The 24,184-nt window shown below is 44.2% G+C and overlaps 2 protein-coding genes across 6 annotated transcripts in view; one reads left to right on the forward strand and one right to left on the reverse strand.

Moving 5' to 3' along the window:
- Positions 1-19,875, forward strand: part of cacna2d2a (calcium channel, voltage-dependent, alpha 2/delta subunit 2a) — a 145,302-nt gene extending 125,427 nt beyond the window's left edge. For both annotated transcript variants that reach the window (XM_053433352.1, XM_053433360.1), the window contains 25 exons: positions 732-781; positions 3,183-3,272; positions 3,868-3,936; positions 4,510-4,584; positions 4,680-4,754; positions 4,899-4,970; positions 5,134-5,205; positions 5,379-5,440; positions 6,561-6,637; positions 9,631-9,691; positions 10,626-10,723; positions 10,980-11,070; positions 11,259-11,321; positions 11,494-11,597; positions 11,689-11,796; positions 12,367-12,458; positions 12,544-12,591; positions 12,678-12,749; positions 12,839-12,991; positions 13,157-13,209; positions 14,095-14,150; positions 14,478-14,601; positions 14,907-15,019; positions 15,285-15,367; positions 15,818-19,875. In XM_053433352.1, coding sequence (XP_053289327.1) covers positions 732-781; positions 3,183-3,272; positions 3,868-3,936; positions 4,510-4,584; positions 4,680-4,754; positions 4,899-4,970; positions 5,134-5,205; positions 5,379-5,440; positions 6,561-6,637; positions 9,631-9,691; positions 10,626-10,723; positions 10,980-11,070; positions 11,259-11,321; positions 11,494-11,597; positions 11,689-11,796; positions 12,367-12,458; positions 12,544-12,591; positions 12,678-12,749; positions 12,839-12,991; positions 13,157-13,209; positions 14,095-14,150; positions 14,478-14,601; positions 14,907-15,019; positions 15,285-15,367; positions 15,818-15,940 — 2,084 coding nt within the window. In that variant the 3' untranslated portion in view covers positions 15,941-19,875. The remainder of the gene's footprint in view (positions 1-731; positions 782-3,182; positions 3,273-3,867; positions 3,937-4,509; positions 4,585-4,679; positions 4,755-4,898; positions 4,971-5,133; positions 5,206-5,378; positions 5,441-6,560; positions 6,638-9,630; positions 9,692-10,625; positions 10,724-10,979; positions 11,071-11,258; positions 11,322-11,493; positions 11,598-11,688; positions 11,797-12,366; positions 12,459-12,543; positions 12,592-12,677; positions 12,750-12,838; positions 12,992-13,156; positions 13,210-14,094; positions 14,151-14,477; positions 14,602-14,906; positions 15,020-15,284; positions 15,368-15,817) is intronic.
- abhd14b (abhydrolase domain containing 14B) lies at positions 18,059-24,130 on the reverse strand. Of its 4 annotated transcripts, none has more exons than XM_053433399.1 (5): positions 23,835-24,128; positions 22,767-22,981; positions 21,686-21,927; positions 20,820-21,009; positions 18,059-19,754 (listed from the first exon to the last, which is right to left on the reverse strand). In XM_053433399.1, exons 2-4 carry the CDS (start codon positions 22,978-22,980, stop codon positions 20,830-20,832), a joined length of 636 nt encoding a protein of 211 aa, XP_053289374.1. In that variant the 5' UTR covers position 22,981; positions 23,835-24,128; the 3' UTR covers positions 18,059-19,754; positions 20,820-20,829. The 4 variants fall into 4 exon arrangements, with proteins under 4 accessions (XP_053289374.1, XP_053289366.1, XP_053289383.1 ...); XM_053433391.1 differs by having other exon boundaries at positions 20,828-21,009; positions 23,835-24,127; XM_053433408.1 differs by lacking the exon at positions 18,059-19,754 and having other exon boundaries at positions 19,814-21,009; positions 23,844-24,130.
- Positions 24,131-24,184: the final 54 nt, after the last annotated feature.

Raw genomic sequence — 24,184 nt, forward strand, 5'->3', positions numbered from 1 at the left:
TATCACACATGACACCCCTGTATGGCACACAGCCAACAGCTCTGTGACAAACTGCTGCTCCGAGGTGAACTATAGCAAATAGCTGCACCCTGTGACTGTGTGTGTGTGTGTGTGTGTGTGTGTGTGTGTGTGTGTGTGTGTGTGTGTGTGTGTCAGTGTGTGTGTGTGTCAGTGTGTGTGTGTGTGTGAGTGTATAACGTCCTCATGCTCGCATATGCAAATGATGGATACAGAGGAGGCAAATCTCGATGCAAACCGCTGCTGCAAAGTGCATGAGCCATCTTTGCCTTTTAACATTCCGGGGATGCTGTCTCCATTTCACGGCTCTTTGTATAAACACTCATGGCTTTAATAGCACGGGGAGCGGCGTGGTTATTGACCCAGGCGGTCACTCTCCTCCACTCCTAAGCAGCGGCGGCAGCGCCTGGGGCTCCGTGCTCCCAAGGAGCCGCCACGTTTACATCCTGCAGCTCCACCACGAGTGTGGGGAGAGGTCAATGGCCACAGGCTCCATCATGCCTGTGTGACTCTGCATCATCAGCCGGAAATGATAGCGCTGCATGCACCTAATACCAGTGGAGAGATTAGACTCCAATCTGAAAATGGATCGCTGCTGCACTCGATGTGACTGTGAAACTCTTAAAAAATGTGAATCCATCGGGAAGGAGCATGGGACACAAACTTTCTGTTGGGAAGAGTATTGATCCTCTTTTTCTTTCCTTTATTTTCAGGATACTACTTTGAAATTCCATCCATTGGAGCCATCCGAATCAACACCCAGGTGAGATGTCTGGAGTCTCTGTCGGCTCGGCTGAACGCACCTGTATGAATCCACAAAAGCATCTGTTTCAAGCAAGAGTCTATTCTTCCTTCGTGGCTGCTTGTGATGATAATTACTCAGATGGTAGATATCTATAAGTGCAGCACAACAGAGGCAGAGGGAGGCGCAGCTGTGTGACTGAAGACAGGAGGGGACCGAGGTGGAGATCCGGGGATAACAAACGTGGTTGTGGTCTTTTCTATAAGAAATGTGTTTTTGGAAGCTTTCAGATCTCTTTCTCTCTTCGTCCATCAGACACACACCTCTGGTTCGTCACACACCCTGGGCCCTTCCACCCCCCCCTCCCTCTCTACATTCGCTCAAGGCACCAGGGGCTGTCGAGAGGCCCTTGGGATAACCTCATTCCAGCTGTAGAAATTGACTCAGTTGCTGGAAGGTGGTGGGAGGGGGAGGGGCTACTGCACACACCCCTCTCTCATCCCACCGGTCCCTAGCCCCCAACCACCCGAACCCCCCCGCCCACCCCCCCACCCCGCTCGCAGCCCCCGTGAGCGATCAGGGCCCAGAATAGACTGTCAGCTGTTCCATTAACTCTGGCATATTTATATTCTGAGAACTGCCACTTTACTCTAATAGGTTTTCTGAAGGTGGGTGACTGCAGCACCTCTGTGTGTGTGTGTGCGTGTGTGTGCCTGTGTGTGCACGTGTGTAGGCACAGAAAACACGTGGTTTATTTATTCGTCCTCGGCCCTTCAGCCTCGCACACACTCATCACACGGTCTCACTCGACTAAGATGACAACATTCAAATAATGGATGGACTACAGACGGCAGGAAAATGTTGTTATTAATGTTGTCCTGAGTCATGCAGCTATGTGGGAAGAGTGGAATGGCTTTGAAACTAGGAGTGGTCATAAATATTTTGTGTTTTCTCGTGTTTTTGTTTTTTTTTGTGACTTATTTCATCCGTACTGGATTCTCTATAATTCATCTCAGTGGAGCCACAATAACCAGTCCAGGCATTAGTTAGGAGGTTTTGTCTGTACAGGGTACTGTCTGTAGTTGTGGCTGTTACACTTCCCCGGGGAGACAGTAGCGTTTAATCAACACGCAGGGAAGCTGCCGGGGTCTGTGCGGCTCCGGCTCCTCTGGACCAGTCATCTGCGGTTGCTGACTTTTTATGTTTCCTAGATTGTTCTAGCCAGGCGGAAAATTTCCCCCTATATCCCGTGAAAAGGTCTGGCTGTCATTGTCCTGATGGAATATCTCCCTGTGGCGCGTTAAACCGGACTTTTATTGAGCTAATAATAGAATGGGTTACGCCTGTCAGCACCTCACTGTTCAGGCGATGGAAAACAAACGCTCCAAAGCATAATAGTGAAATCGCCGTGCGCTCGCACAGGGGGCGGCCCTTTTGTGTGTCGAGGGTACACACACAAAGGGAGGTGACAAGGGTCAGAAATCTACAACGACATTTTCCCTTTTCACTGCAAAATGGATGTCATCATGTAAGAACAGCATTTTTTTTTTTTAATTAACGTTTAACACCGAGAGCGCCCCCCCCCCCTGTTTTTATATCTGAATATATTTTGATGATACATAAATATAGACATTTGGCTTCATAAATCTGGTGAATAGGATACACAGGAGGAGGAGGAGATTTCTAGCTTTTGTGAAATGTTTGCAGGAAAAAATACACAGTCGGTTCGATTTGAGAGCAATTATCCTGTCTCTGGTCTTTACAACAACAAAACGCTCGGGACTGAGTGTGGCCGTTTGCTCCCTCGAAGGCTTTTTTCCCCCTGCAAATTATTCACTTTGCTCGCTTCATATGTCACAAGGTCACTCACACAAGAATTGGACCAATCACGCGTCATCTCATGGATTTCTGATCAACAGGTTGTTTACAGAGCAAAACGTCTCAATCGCTAAACGAGGCGACTCCTCAGAACAAATGGATGAAGTGGATGTGATGTATCTCTAGTTGAATTAACCCCCTCACCTCCTTTCACGTTCGCTGCGGGACCTTCTCACTGGGCCAGCGTGCACAGAGGAGCCTCTGGGAGAGAGGCCTGTTTGGGCGTCAGGCCACTGACACCCTTAATGTGTTTTTAATAGCTCCTTCATAATGATGAAAAACTGCCTTGAGTGTCTCAGGACCGGGGGCTTTATGGCTCGTCGGGGCCGCTGCTGCAGGACCACTGGTTTATGTGGTGACAGAGAGGAGGCCAGTCAGGGTCTTATAGTTTTATGACACATGAACACTGGGTGGCTTTTCCAGCTCTCTGCTTTTTACCGCCTGTACATAACAAGCACTGTAAACGTCTTTGTTTGATCATGGGTTTTTATTGAGTGTCATCGTATCTTTGTGTGTGTGTGTGTGTGTGTGTTTGCTGCTGCAGGAGTACCTGGACGTGCTGGGCCGTCCCATGGCGCTGGCTGGAACCAGAGCCAAGCAGGTGCAGTGGACCAACGTCTACCAGGACGCTCTGGTGAGAGAGAATTATACAATTTAAAAAATTGCTTTACTTAATCACAATATTCCTTTAAATTAAGTGATCCAGGATTCCCCAAATATTTCTTCAGCGGACTAATTTAGTTTTTCATTCTTTTTTCACTCTACTGAAATGCAGCATATGATCTTGGTGTCATAACCTTTTTGAGTCTATTTAATTGTTTCCTCCACCAAGAACATGTTTTCATCCAGGTTTGTTTGTTTGATGGTTTGCAGGATAATGCAAAAGACTGCTTGACGGATTATCACTAAAACTTGGCGGAAGGATTTGCAATATGTTACAAAAGAACCTGTTGAGTTTGAAGTACGGATCATGGGACAGATTTTTCTTAGAAAAATTCATGGATCCTGATCCCAAAAAATAGTCATGATTTAGTATTTGAGTAATTTGGTATGCAGTGAATTTCAATGTGGTTTCAGAATGGAGGCCGTTGGGCCTTGGCGGAGGTATGCGCTCTACTGGGAAGGAATTTGAGTTTATTTATTTACAGCTTTGTGTGTTTGTCCATTAGATATTTTTGTGTTAAGCGATATGTAAATACACTTTAATCTAATTTCTCCTTTTTCATCAGGGTTTGGGCCTCGTCATCACTGGAACCATGCCAGTGTTCAACCTCACTGCTGATGTGGTCACCTCTCAGGTAAAATCAATGTAACACACACCAGCTCGTGCTTTGTATTAATCTTTAGTCGTCACCTTTATTTTTACCATGTGAGTTTTCACTGTCATTCAACTGGTTGTCTACACAAGTAGAACTATTCAGAAACAGGAATCGAAGCAGTTGGAGAGTTACAGTTTAATACTGTGGTTTTTGATGTCGTTGACCATCACCAGTCGTTTGCAATGACTCCCAGATGCAGCTCCTCTAGGCAACACCTTCCCCCTGAGGTGACAGCCGACATGACAACCCCCCCCATCTGTAATATCCTCTGTCATGCTGAGAGCACACACGCATCCAGCTTCCAGTATCCATGACCAAAGTGTTTACTCTAAGCTTATCACGCAGGCTTAAAGCAGTGACACAGCTGCAAACACACTCGCTGTAAGATGGACCAACAAATAGGGACTAATCAGATTGCACACAAAGTGAGGATAAATCAAAGATGGCTCGGAGATGTTCTTAGCGTTCTGGCAGCGCAGCCACCAGCGCTGTGGGATTCTCCCATGTCTGCAGGGGCCGTGGATAAAATGCTTTATGTGTTTCACCACACAGAACCAGCTCATCCTGGGAGTTATGGGAGTAGATATCGCAATCAACGAAATCAAGAGGAAGACTCCGACGTACAGAGTGAGCTTGCTGTGCACGCACCGTCACTCAATAAAACTTCATATCCATGATTTATTGATGTATAGACATTTCCTTAAACTTTATTTTCTGTGCAGCTTGGAGCCAACGGTTACACCTATGCCATCGACCCGAATGGTTATGTGCTGCTGCATCCCAACCTGCGACCCAAGGTTGGTCCAACGGGTCCCACCCGCCCTGCATCCATGACACTTCTGCTTCTGAAGCTGCACTCTGAAGTTATTCCTCCTGACCAAAGTTAAACTTCTCCTCCATCCATCTTCCCTGGCACTCTCTCTCTCTCTCTCTCTTCTCAGATCATTAACTTTAGGGAGCCCGTCACTCTGGACTTTCTGGATGCAGAGCTGGAAGACGACAACAAGGAGGAGGTACAATAATATCTTTGAAAAATCGTCATAAGGAGAAACTTATAACTTAATAATTTGTGTGTCTCATTTGTTTTTCATTTTCTATTTAATTGCATGTATTTGTACACCTTCTTCTCACTCTCTCTCTCTCTCTCTCTCTCTCTCCCTCTCGCTCACGTTTCAGATCCGCCGACAGATGATTGATGGCAAATCAGGCCAAAAGAAAATCAAGACGCTCATTAAGTCGGTTGATGAGGCAAGTCATCAATACGAGACTCAATCACATTCCTGAGCTGCAGCTTCCTGAACGATGTTCCGATGAATTTGAATCAGCTTCACGTTCAGGATGTGCTGTTCACATCCGATGAAGGGGAGGTCACATGTGCCGAGGGTGTGACGGTGTTTTTTTTTTGTCTCTTTGACCGACAGAGGTACATCGACGAGGCCATGCGGACGTACACGTGGACGCCCGTGGAGGGCACAGACTACAGGTAGGTTTCAAACCCGACGTCCCCACCTGACCTCAGACCAAAACGCTCGTGCCGCCTGAGCCCGTGAGTGAAGTCCAACTGTGACATTTATTCCATTAATCACAAGTCTCACATGTTGTGCAGCAGTTACTCATCAACCCGTCACCATCACACCAACACTCGGAATAGACCGAACCTAATGAACAAATGCGACTTGCTCATTTGCCTCCTGTATTTGCATGAAACAATTCATCTAAATCACCCAAGTTAATGCATCGCTTATCTTCCTCCTCCCATAAAAATCCTCAACAATCCTCCGAGCACAAATTAACTGCGGAGTTTATTCACCTCAAACCTGGTTGAACATTTGGGTAAACATCGTAAGGACATTTCCTCCGGGCAACGCGTGGCAAATTATAGTTTATGATATTCGATAGTCCTACAAATGCCCGACTCTATTTTTTTTTTTTGCATCTGCTGACAGCGTGACGTGTCATGGCTGAATCCTTATGAGGCTTTCTCTGTAGAATTCTATTGATATTGATCTGAAAGGGAAATACAGGCGTATATAGGAATGATACTGTTTAAGACTCTAAAAGCTCTTCTTTAAATCTAAATCATCTTTATATAACAGCTGAGAGTCTGAACCTGATACTGTCAAAGTCAGATTTCCAATGAATCCTCCCATTGGGTTTTGTTTTAGCTTAATTGATCTGCAGATTCAGAGATGTGGCAGGTTTTTCCACATTTTCTCTCTTTGACTTCCGGTTTGGACAGTAGACTGAATACTAACATAATGCATATGTAGATCACGATGACGTATTACAAAGTACAACTGCCACTGTCATGCGCGGCCGATCTCCCGCTCTGCTCTCGCATTCGGCTCCTTTCCCGAGCGGCCCGGCTGGACAAAAGTCCGGAGAGAGTCCAGAGATTCAGTGCCTGTCTGAAAGCAGCTGTACAGTCTTTGCTCCAGTTGCAGCTGCTTCACTCAAGAGACAGACACCAGCCGTCTCCGTCTTCTGCAGGAACTTTAACATCCTCATTTTCTGTCTGTGTGATTCGGGCCCCTGGTGACTTAAGTTTCCATGTTCTTTGAAAATCTGTCCCTGATTTTTCTGCGTCTGCCTCATCACCTCAGTCTAGGTTTGGTACTGCCCACATACAGTGAGAACCACATCAAGGCCAACCTGAGTGACCAGATCCTCCAGGTGCAGTGTAAGTACCCGGGAATACCCAGCATCCTTCGCTCCCCGTCTCTCTCTTTTATTCGCTTTTTTTCGTCTTCTCTCTCTTCTCTCGCTCTCTTCCTCTCTCCCCCGAATCTGACCTCGCGTTCTTACTCAGTCCTTTGTCCTGGGTCTACAACATCATCACAGGCAGTGTCTGAGCGGATTGGCCTGCCCAGCTCCCCCCCCCCCCCCCCCCCCCCTCCCTCTCTCTCTAAGAACTCCGATAGGCAGGGACATATCTAAGTGCCCCCCCTTTCCCCCAGACTTCCTCTCTACTGCCCCCCGTCCCCCTCCTGTCTTCATGCTGTGCTGTAAAAATGGTGATGTTTTTTCTTCACACTGGCTGAAGAAAAAAGAACTCAAGGACAGAAAGGTGAAAGCTGTGGTTTAACTGTGTTACTTAGGTGAAAATAATGGTGACCTCTGTGCTATTATTTTTTTTGCCAAATGCTCTCGCCTCTTCTCCACCAAAAGTAATGATTCTGAAGCGTCTGTGTTCTAAGTATTCGATGTTCTGGAAACCGGTGAAAACACGCATGCTTTTCACTCCTTATGATGAGTTTTATGATTTTTGGGAGTTTTCCTTCCGTTATGTGTGTGCTTTATTTTTTTATTTTTTTATTTTTTTATTTCTGTTGGATTGTGTGCGATGTTCCTCAGCTTTGGAATCATTCAGTAGATGAACTCCCACACGGCCCGGGACAAGGGCTCCTCAGATGTGGGAGTTTGGTTTTTTTGTGGGTCTGAACGGGGACACTTGTTGTCTCTCTCCCTGTTACTCCCCTTTTTTCTTAATTTGATTTATTTATTTTGTGTTCCACCATGGTTTTCCCTCAGTTACTGGTTTTTGTCTTCACTATTTTCCTTTCCTGGATTTCCCAGTTTTTGGTTCTGTTTTTCCGTTCTTCCATCGATCTTCCGTTTTCTCGTTTGCTCTTGCAAATAAGATGTTTGCTCTTCATTTCTTTTTTCTCTCTCGTCTTGTTTGACTTAAATTTCTTTCTTTCAAGAGAAACAATATTTTTATTCAAACAGTAATTGAATAAAATATTGTCTGTGATCCCCCCTTCCCACCCGATCCCCTGTTTCTTTTTCTTGCTCACTCCTTCTCTGATGGATCCACACAGTGCCATTCACCAAGGGCAAGTATACTCCATATTGGTCCACGCTCCCTACGTTTACTTCCTACTTCCCACCGCTGCCTCCTCCTTCCCTCCCCTCTCGTCCTGAACCTCCTTCCTGCTGCCCTCCCCTCCCACCCCCACCTGTCCCAGCCTTGCTTGCCTCTGTTCCTGCCCGTCTTGCCTTCAGGACCCTCTTCTTTCCTCCCTTTTCCCTCTTTTTACTCCCCCTATTCTTCCTCCCTTTATTCCTCCTCCTCTTCCTCTTCACCCTCCTCACCCTCTTGCTGCAGTTCAGATCCCACATCTCTCACAATGGCTCCTCCAGTCTCCTCAACCTCACCCTCCTCCCCCACGTTACCTGCTGCTCCAGAACTAAAAAACGCCAACGACAACAGATATTCATGTTCTGTGTTAAGACGTGTCTTTTGTCCATCCCTCCTTTCCCCTCTGTGGACAGCTCCAAATGGGTTGTGTCTTTCCCTCTTTCTTTCACTTTCACCTCATTCCTCTCTTTTTCTCACCTCCTTTTTCTCTCTTGCTCTTCTCCTTCGCTCTTGCCTGTCCCTCTCTTTTTCTTACAGTGTCAATAGGTCATAAATGTATTTGCTAATTCTCAGAGACTCTGTCTTGATAGTGCAAATAGCCCGATCCATTCTGAGCACATTAAGCTCTACATACAGTAATAACATTTAACTGTTTGCTGTCACATTTTCTTAATGTAGGAAGTCAAACACATTAATCTCAAATATGATAATTTCTAGTTCCACACCGAAGCTATAAAAATAAATCAGCATATCGTGCTTTTTACAGTAAAGTATTTCTTGCAGTCATTAACTATATAATTATTGGTATTGGTAATATTAAACTGTATTTGATTAAGAAAAACACTCACTTTGTGCTGATTGTCATGAAGTGTCTCGTCTTTAAGTGGAGGTGTCGCAGCCGGCAGACTGACCCTACAGGGCTGAGCTGTGTCCTGCCAGGTCCCTCCGTGTCGTCAGGTGTCAGGGAGCCGCCCGGCGCAGCATCCGGCTCCTGTGTCCTCCCTCTGTACTCCCCATCTCTCCATCAGCTTGTGTCCCTCCCTCCTCACCCCTCAGACCACCAGGGGCACGGCCCAACACTTCCCTCAATAAACCGGACCCTGGAACGTGCGCTGCATTGTGGGCGGAAAACTACCTGGGCACTAAAAGCTCTAAAAGTCCATTCATCTCCGCTTCCTGGGCGCGAGATAATGAAAAAAGAATAACATGCTGGATTCATCGCAGACTCGATGGCGGTTGATATTTTGTGTGTTCTGCCTTTTGACGGATGACGTGAAGTTGCCCTTCCACATGCCCTTCACAATGCAGTGCACTTCCTCTGATTGTGCGTCTCTCTGAGCCCTCTGCCCCTGCCAGTCTGAGGGGTGACCACCTCCATCAGGACCTTCACCCACCTCCCCCTGCAACTGTTGGCCATGTTGATGCCTGCCTGATCTGAGAGCACTCATAGTGGACAAACTGTCTGAGAACTTGCTTCCTGACCCACCAGCTCTGGTAAAGTCAGTTCTCAGACAATCCAAAAACCCGTTAGCCTGAAACCAAACCAATCAGGAACTGTTGACAAAGTGAAACGAAAAAAGATAAGACGTGAGTGCTCGTGAGAAAAAAAAAATCAGACATCCATTGAGAGTCAGGTTCTATTTTTAGGCACCATATTGGCTAACGCTAGTGTTCCCATGATACCTCAGTGTTGCTATGGTAAACTCCCTTCTGCGTCCCCGCACCTCTGAAGATCAGCTGCTGTTTACCCACAACTCCCCACTGCTCCGCCCACTGCTTCCCCCGGATAACCTTCCCCCTTTCTGTTGCAGATTTTGAATCACTGCTGCCAAACAGTTTTGAGTCTGAAGGACATGTGTTCATTGCTCCCAGGTAGCCCTGTGTGTGTGATCGCTCGCTGTCATTGGTGGTCGTCACTTTTCCGGTCTTGTCCTCACAGTCGACCCTTTCTTTCATTCCGTTTCCACTCCACCTCCAGCATCTTGTACCTATCATCTGTTTTCTTGACTTGTGTTTGTTGTGATGTGTGTAAGTTGTTCTATTCATTCTTCGTTTATGCCTTGACAAATTCTTAAAATATATGAAATTCATCATAGACTTTTTTATTTGATTTTTAATTCACCCACTCTATCCCCTTAGTTATCCCTCATTACAATAAAGTACTGAAGAAAAACCTGCTGTGCATGTTGCTGCTGTGTTGCTGCGTGTTTGTATGACACACATACATTTAGGGATTATCATAGACAACAAAATGTGTAGAAAAAATGGGATGTTGCATGTGATGTTATGTTATCACAGGGTTTCCGCAGGATCTAAAACTTAATAATCTGAATTTTACATCTTAAAAATCCTTAAAGGATTTACAATATTATGTACTAGGTCTTAAATGTAATAAAATAGTACTATGGTTTTTTGGCTACTTCGCCTAATCTTCATGGGGAAGTGTTAAGTGATTCCGGGACTTATTCGTATCTGTCGCACATTCATTCATTATAGTCTTAAAAGTCTTTAGCTGTTGAAACCTGCAGAAACCCTGTATCAAACCCTCATCTCCTCCAGCATTAGCTGAAGTCTGAAGCACTCTGATCAAATCACTCCTTCATTGTGCTGCCTGTGCTTTTGCTCCGAAGCCCAGTCCAGGTTTTTCAATGACAAACAGGTGTTTTAGTGTAACACATGCATGTTGTACATGATAGGACCGTGCAAAGTGTTTTCGTGCTTCCTCACCGACGTGTCCCTTTATTCTCAAGGAGAAAAGAAGCAGAGTGTGAATGATGATGATGTGTGATTATCTGTGTTCTGTCAGGGAGTACTGCAATGATCTGGAACTGTCCAACAACAACACTGAGTTCCTGCTCAACTTCATTGCTCTCATGGAGAAGGTGACCCCGGACTCTAAACAATGTGAGTTCATCTCTCTTCACACACATGAAGTCAAGTTTGCACAAAGGTTCTACAACACGTCAAAGTTGAAGAAAAGACAAAAGAAACAAAATATTGGTGACTCTTATTTCTTAAGAAGGAATAAATGGACTTCAGTGCCACCGACAGGAGGTGGAAGTGGAAAATATTCTTTTCAGTGCATTTGTTGGCATTAAGTTAAGAGATATCTGTATCTTAATGTGTAATATGTAGTTTCTAATGTTCTGTTTATATGTAGGTGACAATTTGCTGCTTCATAACCTGATTCTGGACACTGGCATCATCAGGCAGCTGGTGGAGAAGGTTTGGAAGAACAAAGACTTGAACACGTGAGTTTCAGATTGTTCTCGGGGACATTTCTCGTCTTCTCTCCGTAGCTTCAGTCCAGCACAGAGTGTTCATCGAGTCTGGATGTGCGTGCTTTTGGCGACTGTTTGAAGTCTTACAGATTTGGACTGTGAATGAGCTTCAGATATTGAATCCTGTCTCTGTCTCTTCTCTCCTCACTGGCGGGCAGCTATGGATTTCTTGCCGTGTTCGCTGCGACTGATGGAGGAGTAACAAGAGTGTTTCCCAACAAGTAAGACCCCCCCCCCCCCCCCCCCCCCTCATTGAGGCTGTGACTGCAGCTGCTTTGTGGCTCTGATGTCTCTCTCACTCTCACAGCACCCAGAAATGTTGTTCCACAAACCCATAGGGCTGCAGGAAGCGTGTGAGTTACACATCACAGCGTCTGTGCTCTTAAATCTCAGGGCTTCAGAATCCTGGGAGGAAGACCCCGAGCCGTTTAATGCCAGCTATTACCGCCGCAGTCTCGACAACAAGGGCTACATCTTCCGAGCGCCTTATCGAACAGGTGAATGATGCTCTTGTTCCCAGGTCATATATCTCACTCAGAAGCTCTCTGTTTGGAAACGATCCCCTCTTCCCTCTCTGTCTCTGCTTAGCTGCTTCAGCCAGGGACGAGCAGCTGAACCCAGAAAACAACACCATAGGGGTCCTGGTCAGCACAGCTGTGGAGATCGTGATAGGAGGAAAAACCATCAAACCTGCAGGTGAGCTCAGCCCTGAAGGAAAAGACAGAATCCTCTCATTCTGACAGATGTGACAGAAAAGGTTACGCAGGAAAGTGTAGATGTTTGTTTTTCTCACCATACTATGCCTCTGTTTGGCCTGTGTGTGTATTTATCTTTTTAAGCCAGTAGCTAAATATTTGCGTCTGTCACATTGGTCCCATGCAAACTCGATATCTCCAGAACGCCCTGTTGAAATATCTTCAAATTTGGTACTGACTTTCAAATGGACTCCAGGATGGAGAGATTGGATTTGGTGGTCAGAGGTCGAGGTCACTGTGACCCTACATAACATGTGTTTGGTTTTGTGAACGCATCATCTCAGAAACACCTTGAGGGAATTTATGTAAATGTGGCACAAACATTCACTTGGACCCAACAATGACCTATTTAGAATTTGGAGGTCAAATGTCAAAGTCACTGTGACCTTGCCGAACCCCTTTTTGCCAAGTGGGGTCCTCCTAAGAACCCCTGCAGAGAATTCTTTAAAATATTTTTGTATTTTAAACCTTTTTCACTGAATCTCTTCTCCCAACTTTTACTTTCTATCAGTGGTCGGAGTGAAACTAGACCTTGAAGCCTGGACGGACAAGTTCAAGATTCTTGCCAGTAACCACACAGACAACCGTCAAGGATCAAATACGGTAATACATTCAAACTTACGTAAAAAGTATAAACTGTGTGGATGAAAGTATTAAAGTAATGACTTGTTTTTTTCCTCCTCTTCAGTGTGGACCAAACAGGGTCTGTGAAATGGACTGTGAAGCCAACAGTGAGGTAAGTGTCCCAGACAATGTTTTGAATGAGCTTCCTGTGTCCCCGTGTGCTTCCAGTTATCAGTCTCATTTCGCCTGTGTGTGCAGGATCTCCTGTGTTACTTAATAGACGACGGTGCATTCCTGATCATGTCCAATCAGAAGGACGACTGGAACAAGGTGAAGCTATTAAATCCATATTCACACCGACTTCATCTTTACTCTAATCTCTACACAGAACATGACCAGCGTGTCTTGTCCTCCCACAGGTGGGGATGTTCTTCAGTGAGGTGGAACCTGAGTTGATGCACGCTCTCTACAACAATTCCTTCTACAACCGCAAGCGTTCATTTGACTACCAGTCTGTGTGTGAACGGATGCCCAACAGTGAAGCTGGAGCTGCACCCAGAGGAGTGTTTGTGGTGAGAACAGAAACTCGGCACTAGATGCAAGGACAAGATGCAATAAATGAGGAAGGCAGAAGAAAAAGATGATGCACAGAGTTAATGGATGGACGTATATAGAGACTATTGAAATACGCATGTGTTGCTCTGACTTGTGTGTTCACATTTCTCCTGTTCCTGCAGCCGACAATTGCCGATTTTGTAAACGTGGCTTGGTGGACGTCAGCAGCTGCATGGTAAGATTTGTTGAGCTGTGATAAAAACAACAGTAACACACAGTCCACATGTGTTGTACCTATCCTTTTTATACCTAACGAACATTATTACTAGAGATGTTCCGATAACATTTTTGTCTTTCCGATACTTAAAGTTTGCACATCGGCCGATAGTATTGATTTCATAATAGGGAGTGTTAAAAAAATTACGTATTTTAACAGCTGTTTGATACTAACCCCATATGGAAATGATCATCACCATCATTGATGTATAGCATATTGCTCGTGTTGGGAAGTCTTGCACATGGTTAATGCTTCTGTTTTACCTGTGGGATTTTGTGGGATATTTCCAAATTACTCTACAAGACCAGAAATCTGGGTGAATTTAATAAACCCTATAGATGTGGTTTCTGATCGTAACATAGATTCACGTACTCACTGATTCCCGACCCAGCATTTTGAGCAGTATTGGAGGCGTTGCTCGTATCAGAACATCTCTAATTATATATTTCAATACATCTTACGAGAAATATATTATTCGTGGCCTCTGTGCAGATACAGCAGCCTCACGCTAAACTCCCATCTGCATTAATCTCATGTTTTAATACCTGCAAGACCTTTTTTAATACCTGCAAGACCTGAGTTCATTATCTTTGATATGAGAACATCAGATTGTGTCACATAGAGAAATATAAAGTATGCATCCTGGTCATAGTTCAGCTATAAAAACCTGGTGCTCCACGGTGTCTCTCCTGCTGCTCAGCTAGAGGAGGTTGTGTCAGTGAAGCGGAGCTGAAAGTGTTGTGCTTCCCTTCTCTTCCATCAGTTAGACAATTAGTGTGGAAAGTTCGTAGCTTCTTTTCCTAGGCCAACATCTAGCATTTATAAATTGTTATGTCTCCACAGGTCCATATTCCAGCAGTTTATATACGGACTGGCTTATCACAGTTGGTTCGCCACAGGTCAGTACAAACTCGGTATTGGATCAATATATGTTAGTTCAGCATTTTTTATTTTACTTATCTAATTGTTTATTGTCAGCTACACTTTTCAATAATTATACTCTGAAGTCATTATAGTCTTGGAGGTGCAAAAATGTTTTTTTTGATTTATTTTGGAGACCAATTGTGAAGTCATCAGATTGAATGTAATTTAGCCTCAGGGCAAAAACTCCAAATGTAAACTATCTAAGGGAAGGGAGAATGAAACCGTGTTATAAGGTTAAGTAAACACAAATATCAGCTGAAGGGACTTGTGTTGTGTGTCTCTGTGCTCTGGTGACGCTGCAGATGAGGTGGAAGCAGACGGAATCGATTCCAAAGAGCGGAGTTGTGTAATGAGACAGACGCAGTACTACTTAAGTAATCTGAGCAGCTCCTACAACATCCTGCAGGACTGTGGCAACTGCTCCAGGTCTGAACCACAAACACACACACACACACACACACACACACACACACACACACACACAACAAAGAATCGTGCTGTCTCAGAAAGATAGATCTTTTTATTGGAGCTGATGATGAACACGTTTCAGCTTTAATGAAACGCTCGCATCATTGGCTAAATGAGCCTTATAAGACTGTCTCATGAATATCACTGATCCATTAGTAAGTGAGTTGCGTGATGTGAGCGAACGGAGGGGGTTGTTGACAGAGGTGTCTCTCTCTCGCTCACGCTCTCTCTCTCTCTCTTTCTCCCTCTCCCTCTCTCCGCAGGCTGATTCATGCCAAGAGGATAAACAACACCAACTTACTGTTTGTGGTGGCAGAGAAGTTGCCTGAGAAGAACAGCTGTGAGATAAAGAAGCTGTCCCAGGAGGAAGAGGAGTGTATCCTTTTTTTTTTATCATGTTGTACACCAGCTGGCAGACAAGAAGAAGAAGATCACTAGATTCTATCTCCTCATTAGCATACCTGCGTAACCACAGATGCTTCACAGTCATTTCAAGGTTATTTTTATCACAGGGATGTGAATTATGACCAGTCATTTACATCTGTAGGCCTGCAGGAGGAGTCGGTGCGTGGGCGAGTGATGAAACGCTGCGGAAGAGATTCAAGGGATTTGAAATGTTCCTTAATTGAGTCACTTTCCAGTTAAAGAGGAGAATCCATGTGAAAAACCGGCTGTGGCGCGTTATCGAAAAGGACCGCCCACCTGCTTCGACTACAACACGGCTGTAAGATTGTCACACACAATATCAGTAAACACAAAAAGCTAGTGAGGTAAAACAATATCATGAATCGAAAGTTTGAATTAGAATCGAAAAAGTTCAGTTTTTTCAGAAAAAATATTGGATGATTTTCTTTAAACGTAGAAAGAGTTTGATTTCTTAAAAAACAATTAAACCCATTTCATCGCTTATAAAACCAGACCCACTCTTATTGTCATTCCTAAATTTGATTTATATTGTGATATGCTCACAGTCAGATTGACCAGCAGCAGCAGCAGGAAAAGTCCTACCCGTGTCAGTGGTAGTTAAAACATCCATATAGATGTTACGATCCTTGGCAGACATACTAATTCTGCTGTTCCCATTCGTTTCATACATTGTGCAGAAGCTTGACTAATAAATATATGGCTGTTTTCCCCGATTTTTTTTAATGACATGTGTCTTTTTCCTCCGCAGGAGAACACGTCAGACTGTGGGCGGGGTCACTCTTTCCGTCCGTCTCTCTACACTTTACTGCTGATTCAGCTGCTTCTTCTTTATCCGGCTATCAGCCCCCACTTTATCTCGCTATTACAGTAATTCCTCCACTAAGCCTCCCTTTTACCCTCCTCCACTCCCGTCCCCTCTTCCCCCTCTTCCCCCTACCTCCTCACCTCCCCACCCTCCTACGCCCCCACCCCGTGTTATAGTCATAGGTTATAATGGGACTACCCATCACAGCAAGCCGGAAGCCCACCAGTGCCACGCTACCCAGCTTGCTTCAATTTGTGTCGCATAGTGACAACTGCCGGGCCATTGTGGTCCTCAGCCAGTTAACCTTCATTTGCAGGAAGAGCAGGTGGTGCCGCTCCGCCTGGGTCATCAGAGACAATGTCCGAAAAGAAAACCGAGCCCCGCCCCTGCGACCACCTCCGCCACGTCCACCATCCGGAGAAGGGAGGGGTTAAACGGACAAGCCGGGTCTCCGCCTCACACAGACTTGAGAGTTGAGGTCACCTGCTCACCGTCACCTCTGTCGGTCAGACAGACGGCGGGAGCTGTCCTCCTTCTTCTCTCCTCCATCAAAGAGCCTTGCTGCTCTGTCGCTCGCCGCTCGTGTGGGGCTGCAGACCGTTCGACCACTAACATCCACCGCAAAAGATTTAACAAATATGAACTGTCAAGTATTCAAAATGTCAAGTATAAACCGCTGAAGTGACGAGTATACCAATCATACAGTATATTTAGGTTTTGATTTAACAAAGGAAGTCATTAGGTGTTAACAAAAAAAAAAGATATTAATTAATTTATGCACTATATCTATTTGCCAAAATGAGATAGACTTTCATGTGGTCTTTATTTTTTTAGCCAAAACACTAGAAGAAACGGCTTCTGATTTAGATGTAGGATAAACCTCAAGAGGAGGAGTCGGTCAGAAACCGAACGCTGATTCATTTTGTGCAGCTCCTTAATTACAGATTAATGCTTTTGAAAAACATCCACTGGGGATTAGTGTAATCACATGATGGTAATTGCATTTCTTGAAGTGTTTTTTCCTGATATTTACGTTCTAAGGCTCATGTTTATCTGACTGTAAAAAGACGAATCAGTGTTCGGTTGCTGCAGATTTGTTCTGGAGCGCTGTCGATGTCGTGCAGTTTTCTCCTTTATGATCAAGTGACCATTCTGACCTCCGGTTTGGACTGATATTATGAAAAAAAAAAAAAAAAAAAAGCTCACCTCTGCCAATCCTCATGAGGCTTCTCCAGTAACCCAACACTCCTCATCACGATGTGTGAGTGTGCTTTACATAACAAACGTACCAACATCTATTCCTCATTACTCTCTTATAATAGCTCAAGGTGGGGTTGTTTTTCTTATTTTTTTCCGGGGGGGGGGGGGTCGTTATATTACCTTTGACTGATGCTGTTCAAACTTCAAAATCATTCGCTGCTCGGGGACAGGGGGCTTATCGACATTTCCAACAAAAGTGCAGAAGAGGCCACTAAATATGGTGATCGCGTGCAGTGAGTAGTTCTCTGGTTGTAATCCGTCGCAAGTTTCGTCATTCGCTCATCACGATGTGTGCAAAGTCATTTTAGACTCCAGTGTTTAGGAGCCGCTCTGTTTCATAGTGCCTTGATGCACTTTGTTTTGGAATGCATTGGCTGCATACGAGTAGAGCCACTGTGTAGTACCTTTATTGCGCAGCCATCTTTGAGGCTGCAAGAACCTGAAAGACTGAATCCGCTGAGTATACAGCTGATCACTGACCAGCTCCAGCTTAATGTACCTGCTCTCTCGGCTGTGGTCGCTGTGCCCCCCCCAGAGACCACCTGACTGCCACCATATGGAGCTACTATACCGTTCCTTTACAAAGCCGTGTGTAGAGCTATGATACACTATCAGTATACAGCGACTTAACTGGCCATAGAGCGTTTTTAGGGCCACCTGACTGCTATAGTTCCGCCTGAATCGTATGTGTTAGTGTGTGCGCGTGTATGTGTGTGTTGGTGTGCGTTTCAAACCCCTCAAAGGGAATGTCTTTTAAATGGAGTGTGTCTGAGGGATGACAGTTGTGGTAGCATAGCCATTGTTTTTTTTTTTTCTGTTCCTATATCGCAAAGGAGAAAATCTAGTGTTGGTGTTGAGAAAAAAAAAAAAAGGGATTTTACAGAAATGAAAAAGAGAAAAAAAAAAAAGAAAAGATAATCCATCTTCAAACATCCGTCTGCTTCATTATCGATCCAAGGGAGCAGAGCTTTCCTAAAGAATGTGTAGTTCATCAGTGTTTTCTGTTTCAGATGCAACATAGATAACAAAGCCTCTCTAAATGCCTTAGTGTTAACACAGTACGGAGCTCTGACGCCTCCCCTTCCCCTGTCACTGCACATTCTCTCTCACGCACACACAAAATAGATCCTCCAAAATATTCGCCTCCTCCGGGCTCTCTTGGTGTTCTGCAGTAAGTATAGTGAGCTCTAGTTTTGTATTTTCAACGTCTTGGAATGATCCGCTATTGATTGATGCCTGTGCGAGTAAATGCTTGAAAGCCGGTGGGAGTTTAAAAAAAAAAAAATATCAAAAGTGTCCGACCTTCGATGTTCTCACACACACACACACACACACACACACCTAAAACCTCACTGAATGGCTCTAGTGGGATGATTCACACAATGATTTGAACCTGAACTTGCACACTCTGTACAGTAGTTGGTACCTTTTGATGTGGCAAACATGCCGGCACAGTAACTGCAGCGCGGCTCTGAATGAACCAGACTCTAGAAAATAAAAGACTGCTAGAAGAAAAAACTTTGACATTTCGGGTTTTTCCAATTAGGCACCTTTCAGTGTGGGTAGGGGCCTGGTCACCTGATGCCGGATGCAGTTTTACTTTCCTGGCATTTGTTTGTCTCTGTCCTGTGCCATTGATTCTGTCTGTGTTTAGCCTATTTCCACTCTCTGTAAATGAACGCTACACGTGCCTGTGGAAATGTACCCCCTGCGACTTCCTCTCTTCCCCCGGCTCTGTACGCAAAACAGTGTCACACGCACGTATACATGTGGGCCTATACAGTTTGTGCACCTGCACTGAGACGTTAGGCACACAAACATAGAAGTAAAACATGTGATGACACTTATTCATGCCCAGCTGGGAGATGTCGAGCACCAGAAAGAAGTAAGAAAGAAAAAATAAACCAAGGGCGTAACTATCCCAGGTGGGTTATATTTTTCTTTGTGAGCGGGACGGGATGTCAGAGCAGAGGCAAGCTCAGGGAGTGGGTCTCCACAGAGCAGCATGGGCCTGTCAGACAGAAGGTCATGGAGGAATCATGTAGTGACGTCTGTGTGTGCAGCCTGACAGAAGACGTCTCCTTCTAAAGGGACCACGTGAATGATTTCTGTGGTTTGACAAATTTAGCTTTTGCCACAAAATGGAAGGAAAAAAAGAAAAATAGTAAATTGGTCCAGCTTGGGGATAAGGGGGGGGGGGGGTGTAATCATTTAAGGATGAAGCCCTGACATACGCAAAGGGATTCCATGACGTCCCCTCCCGACCCCGGCTGCGTCCACGTCGGTGCGTCTCTGTGGGAAAGACACGTGTGTATGTGATTGTGTAGTCTGTAGTCTGGTGCTATGTGACCATGTTTGACAAGTGTGTGAAAAAAAATAATAACATTTAGAGGAAAAAAAGAGTGAAATCAGTCCAATTTTAAGTGAAGTAAAAAGAAAAAAAATAGGAATACAGCAGTGTTGATAAGTTTGAGATATGAAGTCAAAATGTTTTTTGATTTCTTTGATTTAATTTCTCGTGCGTATGTGAGTGTGAATGTTTGTGTGTGTGTGTGGAAGATTTCGCTCCTTCTTTTCTGGGCACTGGTCCATGTCGCTCCATTCTTTTGTACAGATGAAGCTTAAAAAAAAGAAGAGGGCAAAATTTGTAAAATATTGTGTCTGTGACTCCTTGTAAAATATTTTCAAATTGTTTATTACAGAGAATCAGTTATTAAATAATGTTCATATTTTTCACTTCATTTCCGTGTGTGGTGTTTGATTTATTTTTTTTTTTCACAGAGACACAGCGGATTCATTTATTTCATCTGCTGAAATGAAAATTTACAATCGACTAAATAATCAATATTAAATGTGGCTCGAGCTGTTTTCATGGTGCAGTATCAAAGCAACATAATGAACGAATTGCTCTCTAGTTCCCCCTTCAGGAGATTAGCCAGGTCGGCATCTGTCCTGCATCCTCTAACCAATTTTATAAAAGATTGTATAAATAAAAACCCGTCCGATATTCACTCTTCTCCAGTTTTTTTATATTTTCCTCCTCTTCTACCTCTCCGACTATGTCCTCCTTGTTTTCACCGCCCTCTGCCGTGATGTCCATACTAGAGTTTGGATCCAGTGTTCCCAGTGGATTAGTCAGGTTCGTCCTAAACTTTTGAAACCATGTTCGGTCGGATTAGCTGGATTTTACATTGAACATGGCTGTATTCAGGGGGAAGGATCGGACCAGCTAAATGATTCTTCCGGTATGTGTGACATATAGATTAAAGCATTACAAGTAACCTGCACGACACCAGGGTTTCATTTAATACCAGAGACGCCTCTCTCCCTATTTTAAGATTGTGTGCCATCGAAAAACAATTTAGAAGCAGATTTTTAAGGTAAAAAAAAACGACATTGTGTTGCACTAAGAAAATAACATTTAGTGAAATACTTTATCCTTTTCTTCAGAATAATATCACTCTTGTGCCTGTGAAAATAATATTTCTGTTTCATGTGCCAGATGATCCTTTGCTCAGTAAACATCTCTACCAAAATGTCAAATTTTTCCTTCAAAAACTCTCATTAACAAGTGAAAAAGTCATGATCCGGTCACACAGGGTGACGTCTGTGATCTAAATGTTCCACTGAGTGAACAGTGTGTTTGTGTGTGTGACTCATCGGAGTCATGTCTCCACCTTCACACCTTCACACCTTCACAGCGTGTTGAGGAAGCCTGTGAGAGCTTTGTGCCACGTGTCCGGGTCGTCCAGGTAACAGGGATGACCCGCCCCTTTCATCACCACCACGCTGTGATTGGACAGATTGCTCAGGTTGCGGAGCGACGCCTCTCCGAGCTGAGCGTCCTGGTCACCGTAGACGATGAGCGATGGGACCTGGAGGGGAGAGAATCCAACCCGTTACTAAAGGGATTTTGAAGATGGCCTACATTTAATTTTTATTAGGCGTGACTGTATGAACAAAAGTTTAGTAAATACAAGAGATGGTAAAACAGACAGACCCTAATATTAGCTTTCCTCAGCTGTATTTTAGATTATTGACTTACACGTCACAATACCCTGAGATAAATGTATTATACCGCAAAGTACAACAACAGATTAATTATTTCATCTCTGAAAAACTGAAGATTAAACGAAAAAAGGTCAAATTAGTGGCTGAGATATATCTTGACACTGAGGCACCATATTCTGTCAGAGCTGCAGAATCACTGCTGCTCCGTTTCCTCATTTCTGGAACTCACTCGTCTCCTTCATGGTTTATGCACCTTCACTTTGCCGTCGCACAGATTTAATGTTGAAAGAAGTTGGAGTTGGATGAAAGTCGTCTGTGAAAGTACAAAGTCCTGATATCTACTCGCCTCGTGGTTACATGTCAAAATCCACTGCCTCTTAAAAGCGGACCAGGAACGTGTTGGAAGTCGCACTTGACATTCACGGTTTATAAAGTTTCACTTTAAAGAGCAAATGAAAAGCACACATACTGTGAAAAAAGGTTTTACAGAGAAAGGAAACCACAAAAGAATAGAAACCAGGGTCGTATCCTGGACTGTACCATCACACTCTGGTACTGCTCCGCTGTGAATCTGTCGGTGCAGATGGGAGCTACTGGGACGTAGGCTCGGACCAGAGCCTGGTGCTGGAGGAGGAAGGGGAGCGAGTACATCCCACTGAGGGACGGGCTGATCACCACCACGGGGCCCAGGCCCAGCTGCTCACACACCCCCTTCAGGAAACTCGCAGGGGCCAGTTCTCCCACCGGTGCCGGGGCCTCGGCTGACTTAGACTGGCCGAGTCCTGTGGAGAGTGAGAGAGAGAGAGAGAGAGAGAGAACTAATGAAGCAAACTTAGAGTAGAGCAAACTTTCTGTCTAAAGAGAGGCCAGATTAACCTGTTCTGAGACCTAGAGACCAACCAGTCCGGCCAGTAGTAGTGGCTGTGACACACAAGCCGCACTATGCAAGGTGCATTAAAACCCCTTCTCAACCATAACAACTCACATCTGAACCTACATACACGATAGAGATATTATTAGATTCAGTACGTCTTGTGCTTTCCGATGAGAAAAGGGGATGACAGAAAAAGATGCTCCACAACTTGTCTGACATCAAAGTTTTCCAGTAATTGTCGTCTGTACATCCGTGTGGACACTGCACAAACAACCTGCGGCCATTACAACTGTTAGGGAAATTCGCTTATGCAAGTAATTAGGGCTCTGCACTATGGTAAGAAATTATATCAAGATACAAAAATGTCCATACCAGTCTATATTGATATTTATCATGATTAATGTCACATTATTATTTCTTTAAATATAAAATACTGATTTTAGCTCAAAATAGTTTCAATAATAATACATTTACATATGAAGCCCTGGGGCAATCTGCAATGTGACAGCAGCAAGAGGGCAGTCAGGACTCAACATCGGTAAAGTAATAATAAGTAGCATGCAATACTTATAAATGAAAGGAGATAGGAAAATACAGAAAAACCAAATTAAACGCACATAACAAAAAATATAAAATACACATCATAATCACACATACAAATATATAACTAGAAGAAAACTTTATTGCAATAAGGACTGATATTGTAGCCCTACCTAGAAGTGAAGGGTTGGTTCCCTTCACACTCACCTGGCAGGTCGATGGCGACCGCACGGCAGCCAGCCCGGGCCAGAGTCTCCAGAGTGCCGATGTGGAGCCAGTTCTCTGATGAGAAGCGGATGCCGTGCAGGAGTAAAACTGACATCCTCGCCTCCCCAGTGGCAGGTTCACTCTGTCTGTAGAACAGTGGAGCTCCACAGCCCTCCACCTGCACGCTCCCCTTCGACATCTTCACGGCCGACATCCTGAACACAGCGGAAAAAACGAAATTACACTGTGTTCACGAATCAAACCAGATCAAGAGCAGTCCCCAAAGCACACAGTTATATGAGAGGCCTCTTAAAGCTGAACATTAGACATCTTATCCTTAGACGGTCGACTTGGATGAGTGGAGACTCCTCAGAAAGTCTCTCACAGGACCAAAAATGGAAGGTTTGATTAGTTGATTTACAGAAAAACATTAACTTTCAGTAACTTTCCATGCAAAACTAAAAACAGTCTGATTTCTTTGTTACATTACATTGTTACACAGTTGGAATCTGAATAATACTTTGACATTTTTTGGGACTATCAAACAAAACAAGAAGTATGAAATATTTGCGACAGTCACTTTGTAGACTTTGTAGTTTGTTGAACCCATACGGTTATATTATAATACTAAGTTAATATTACACCACAATATGTATAAAGCGCAAATCAAATATATATATAGATATTTTGGTTATGTTTTTATAATCAGCAATAGCAGTAGTAGTGCAGTTATTGGTTTACAGTACATATATACACACACAAATGTATATACATTACATATATTATATGTACAAAATATGATGTCAAATAAACAAACAAACGTAAGTAAACAATCAACAGAACTTTTCACTGCGACAGATTCCTGGCTCCGTCTCAGCACAAAGAGTGAAAGGACACTTATTACTGATTGATCGATTGGTTATTTGTTGTGATCAGCTTGCAGCAGAGACGTGTGGTCCCGCACAGCCTCAGAGCAAAGTTCAGATCTGATCACTTGATCTGAATTTACTCTCAATTCTTTTCCCTCTTTATCACAACATTTACAAAACACGATCAAACTGCTCCTACCTGACTCACTCTGCAGAAACGAGTCGACTGCTGCAGCAGCACTATCTGTGCTAGTAGTTTAAAAAAAAACAAAAAACAGTTGTAGTTTCACTTTATTTCCGGGAAAACAGGAGGGGGAGGAAGCTCCTGGAAACCAATCTACTGCCGCCTATCGTTTCATTTGGAGAACTGCTTCTATTTTGGCAGTAAATTGAAGATCCCTTCATTCAAGCACGTGTTGGTCTGTGTGTGTAAAGAGTGTTTGGTTAAATCTTCAGGAATTGTGAGGTCACAGCCACCAGAGGAGCATGAGTAAGAAAAAAAGTGCATGGACATGTGTCACTGCTCATGAATGATTGACAGATGTATTG

This window comes from Pleuronectes platessa, chromosome 2 (genome assembly GCF_947347685.1).
Source record: "Pleuronectes platessa chromosome 2, fPlePla1.1, whole genome shotgun sequence".
NCBI classification, from domain to species: Eukaryota; Metazoa; Chordata; class Actinopteri; order Pleuronectiformes; family Pleuronectidae; genus Pleuronectes; species Pleuronectes platessa.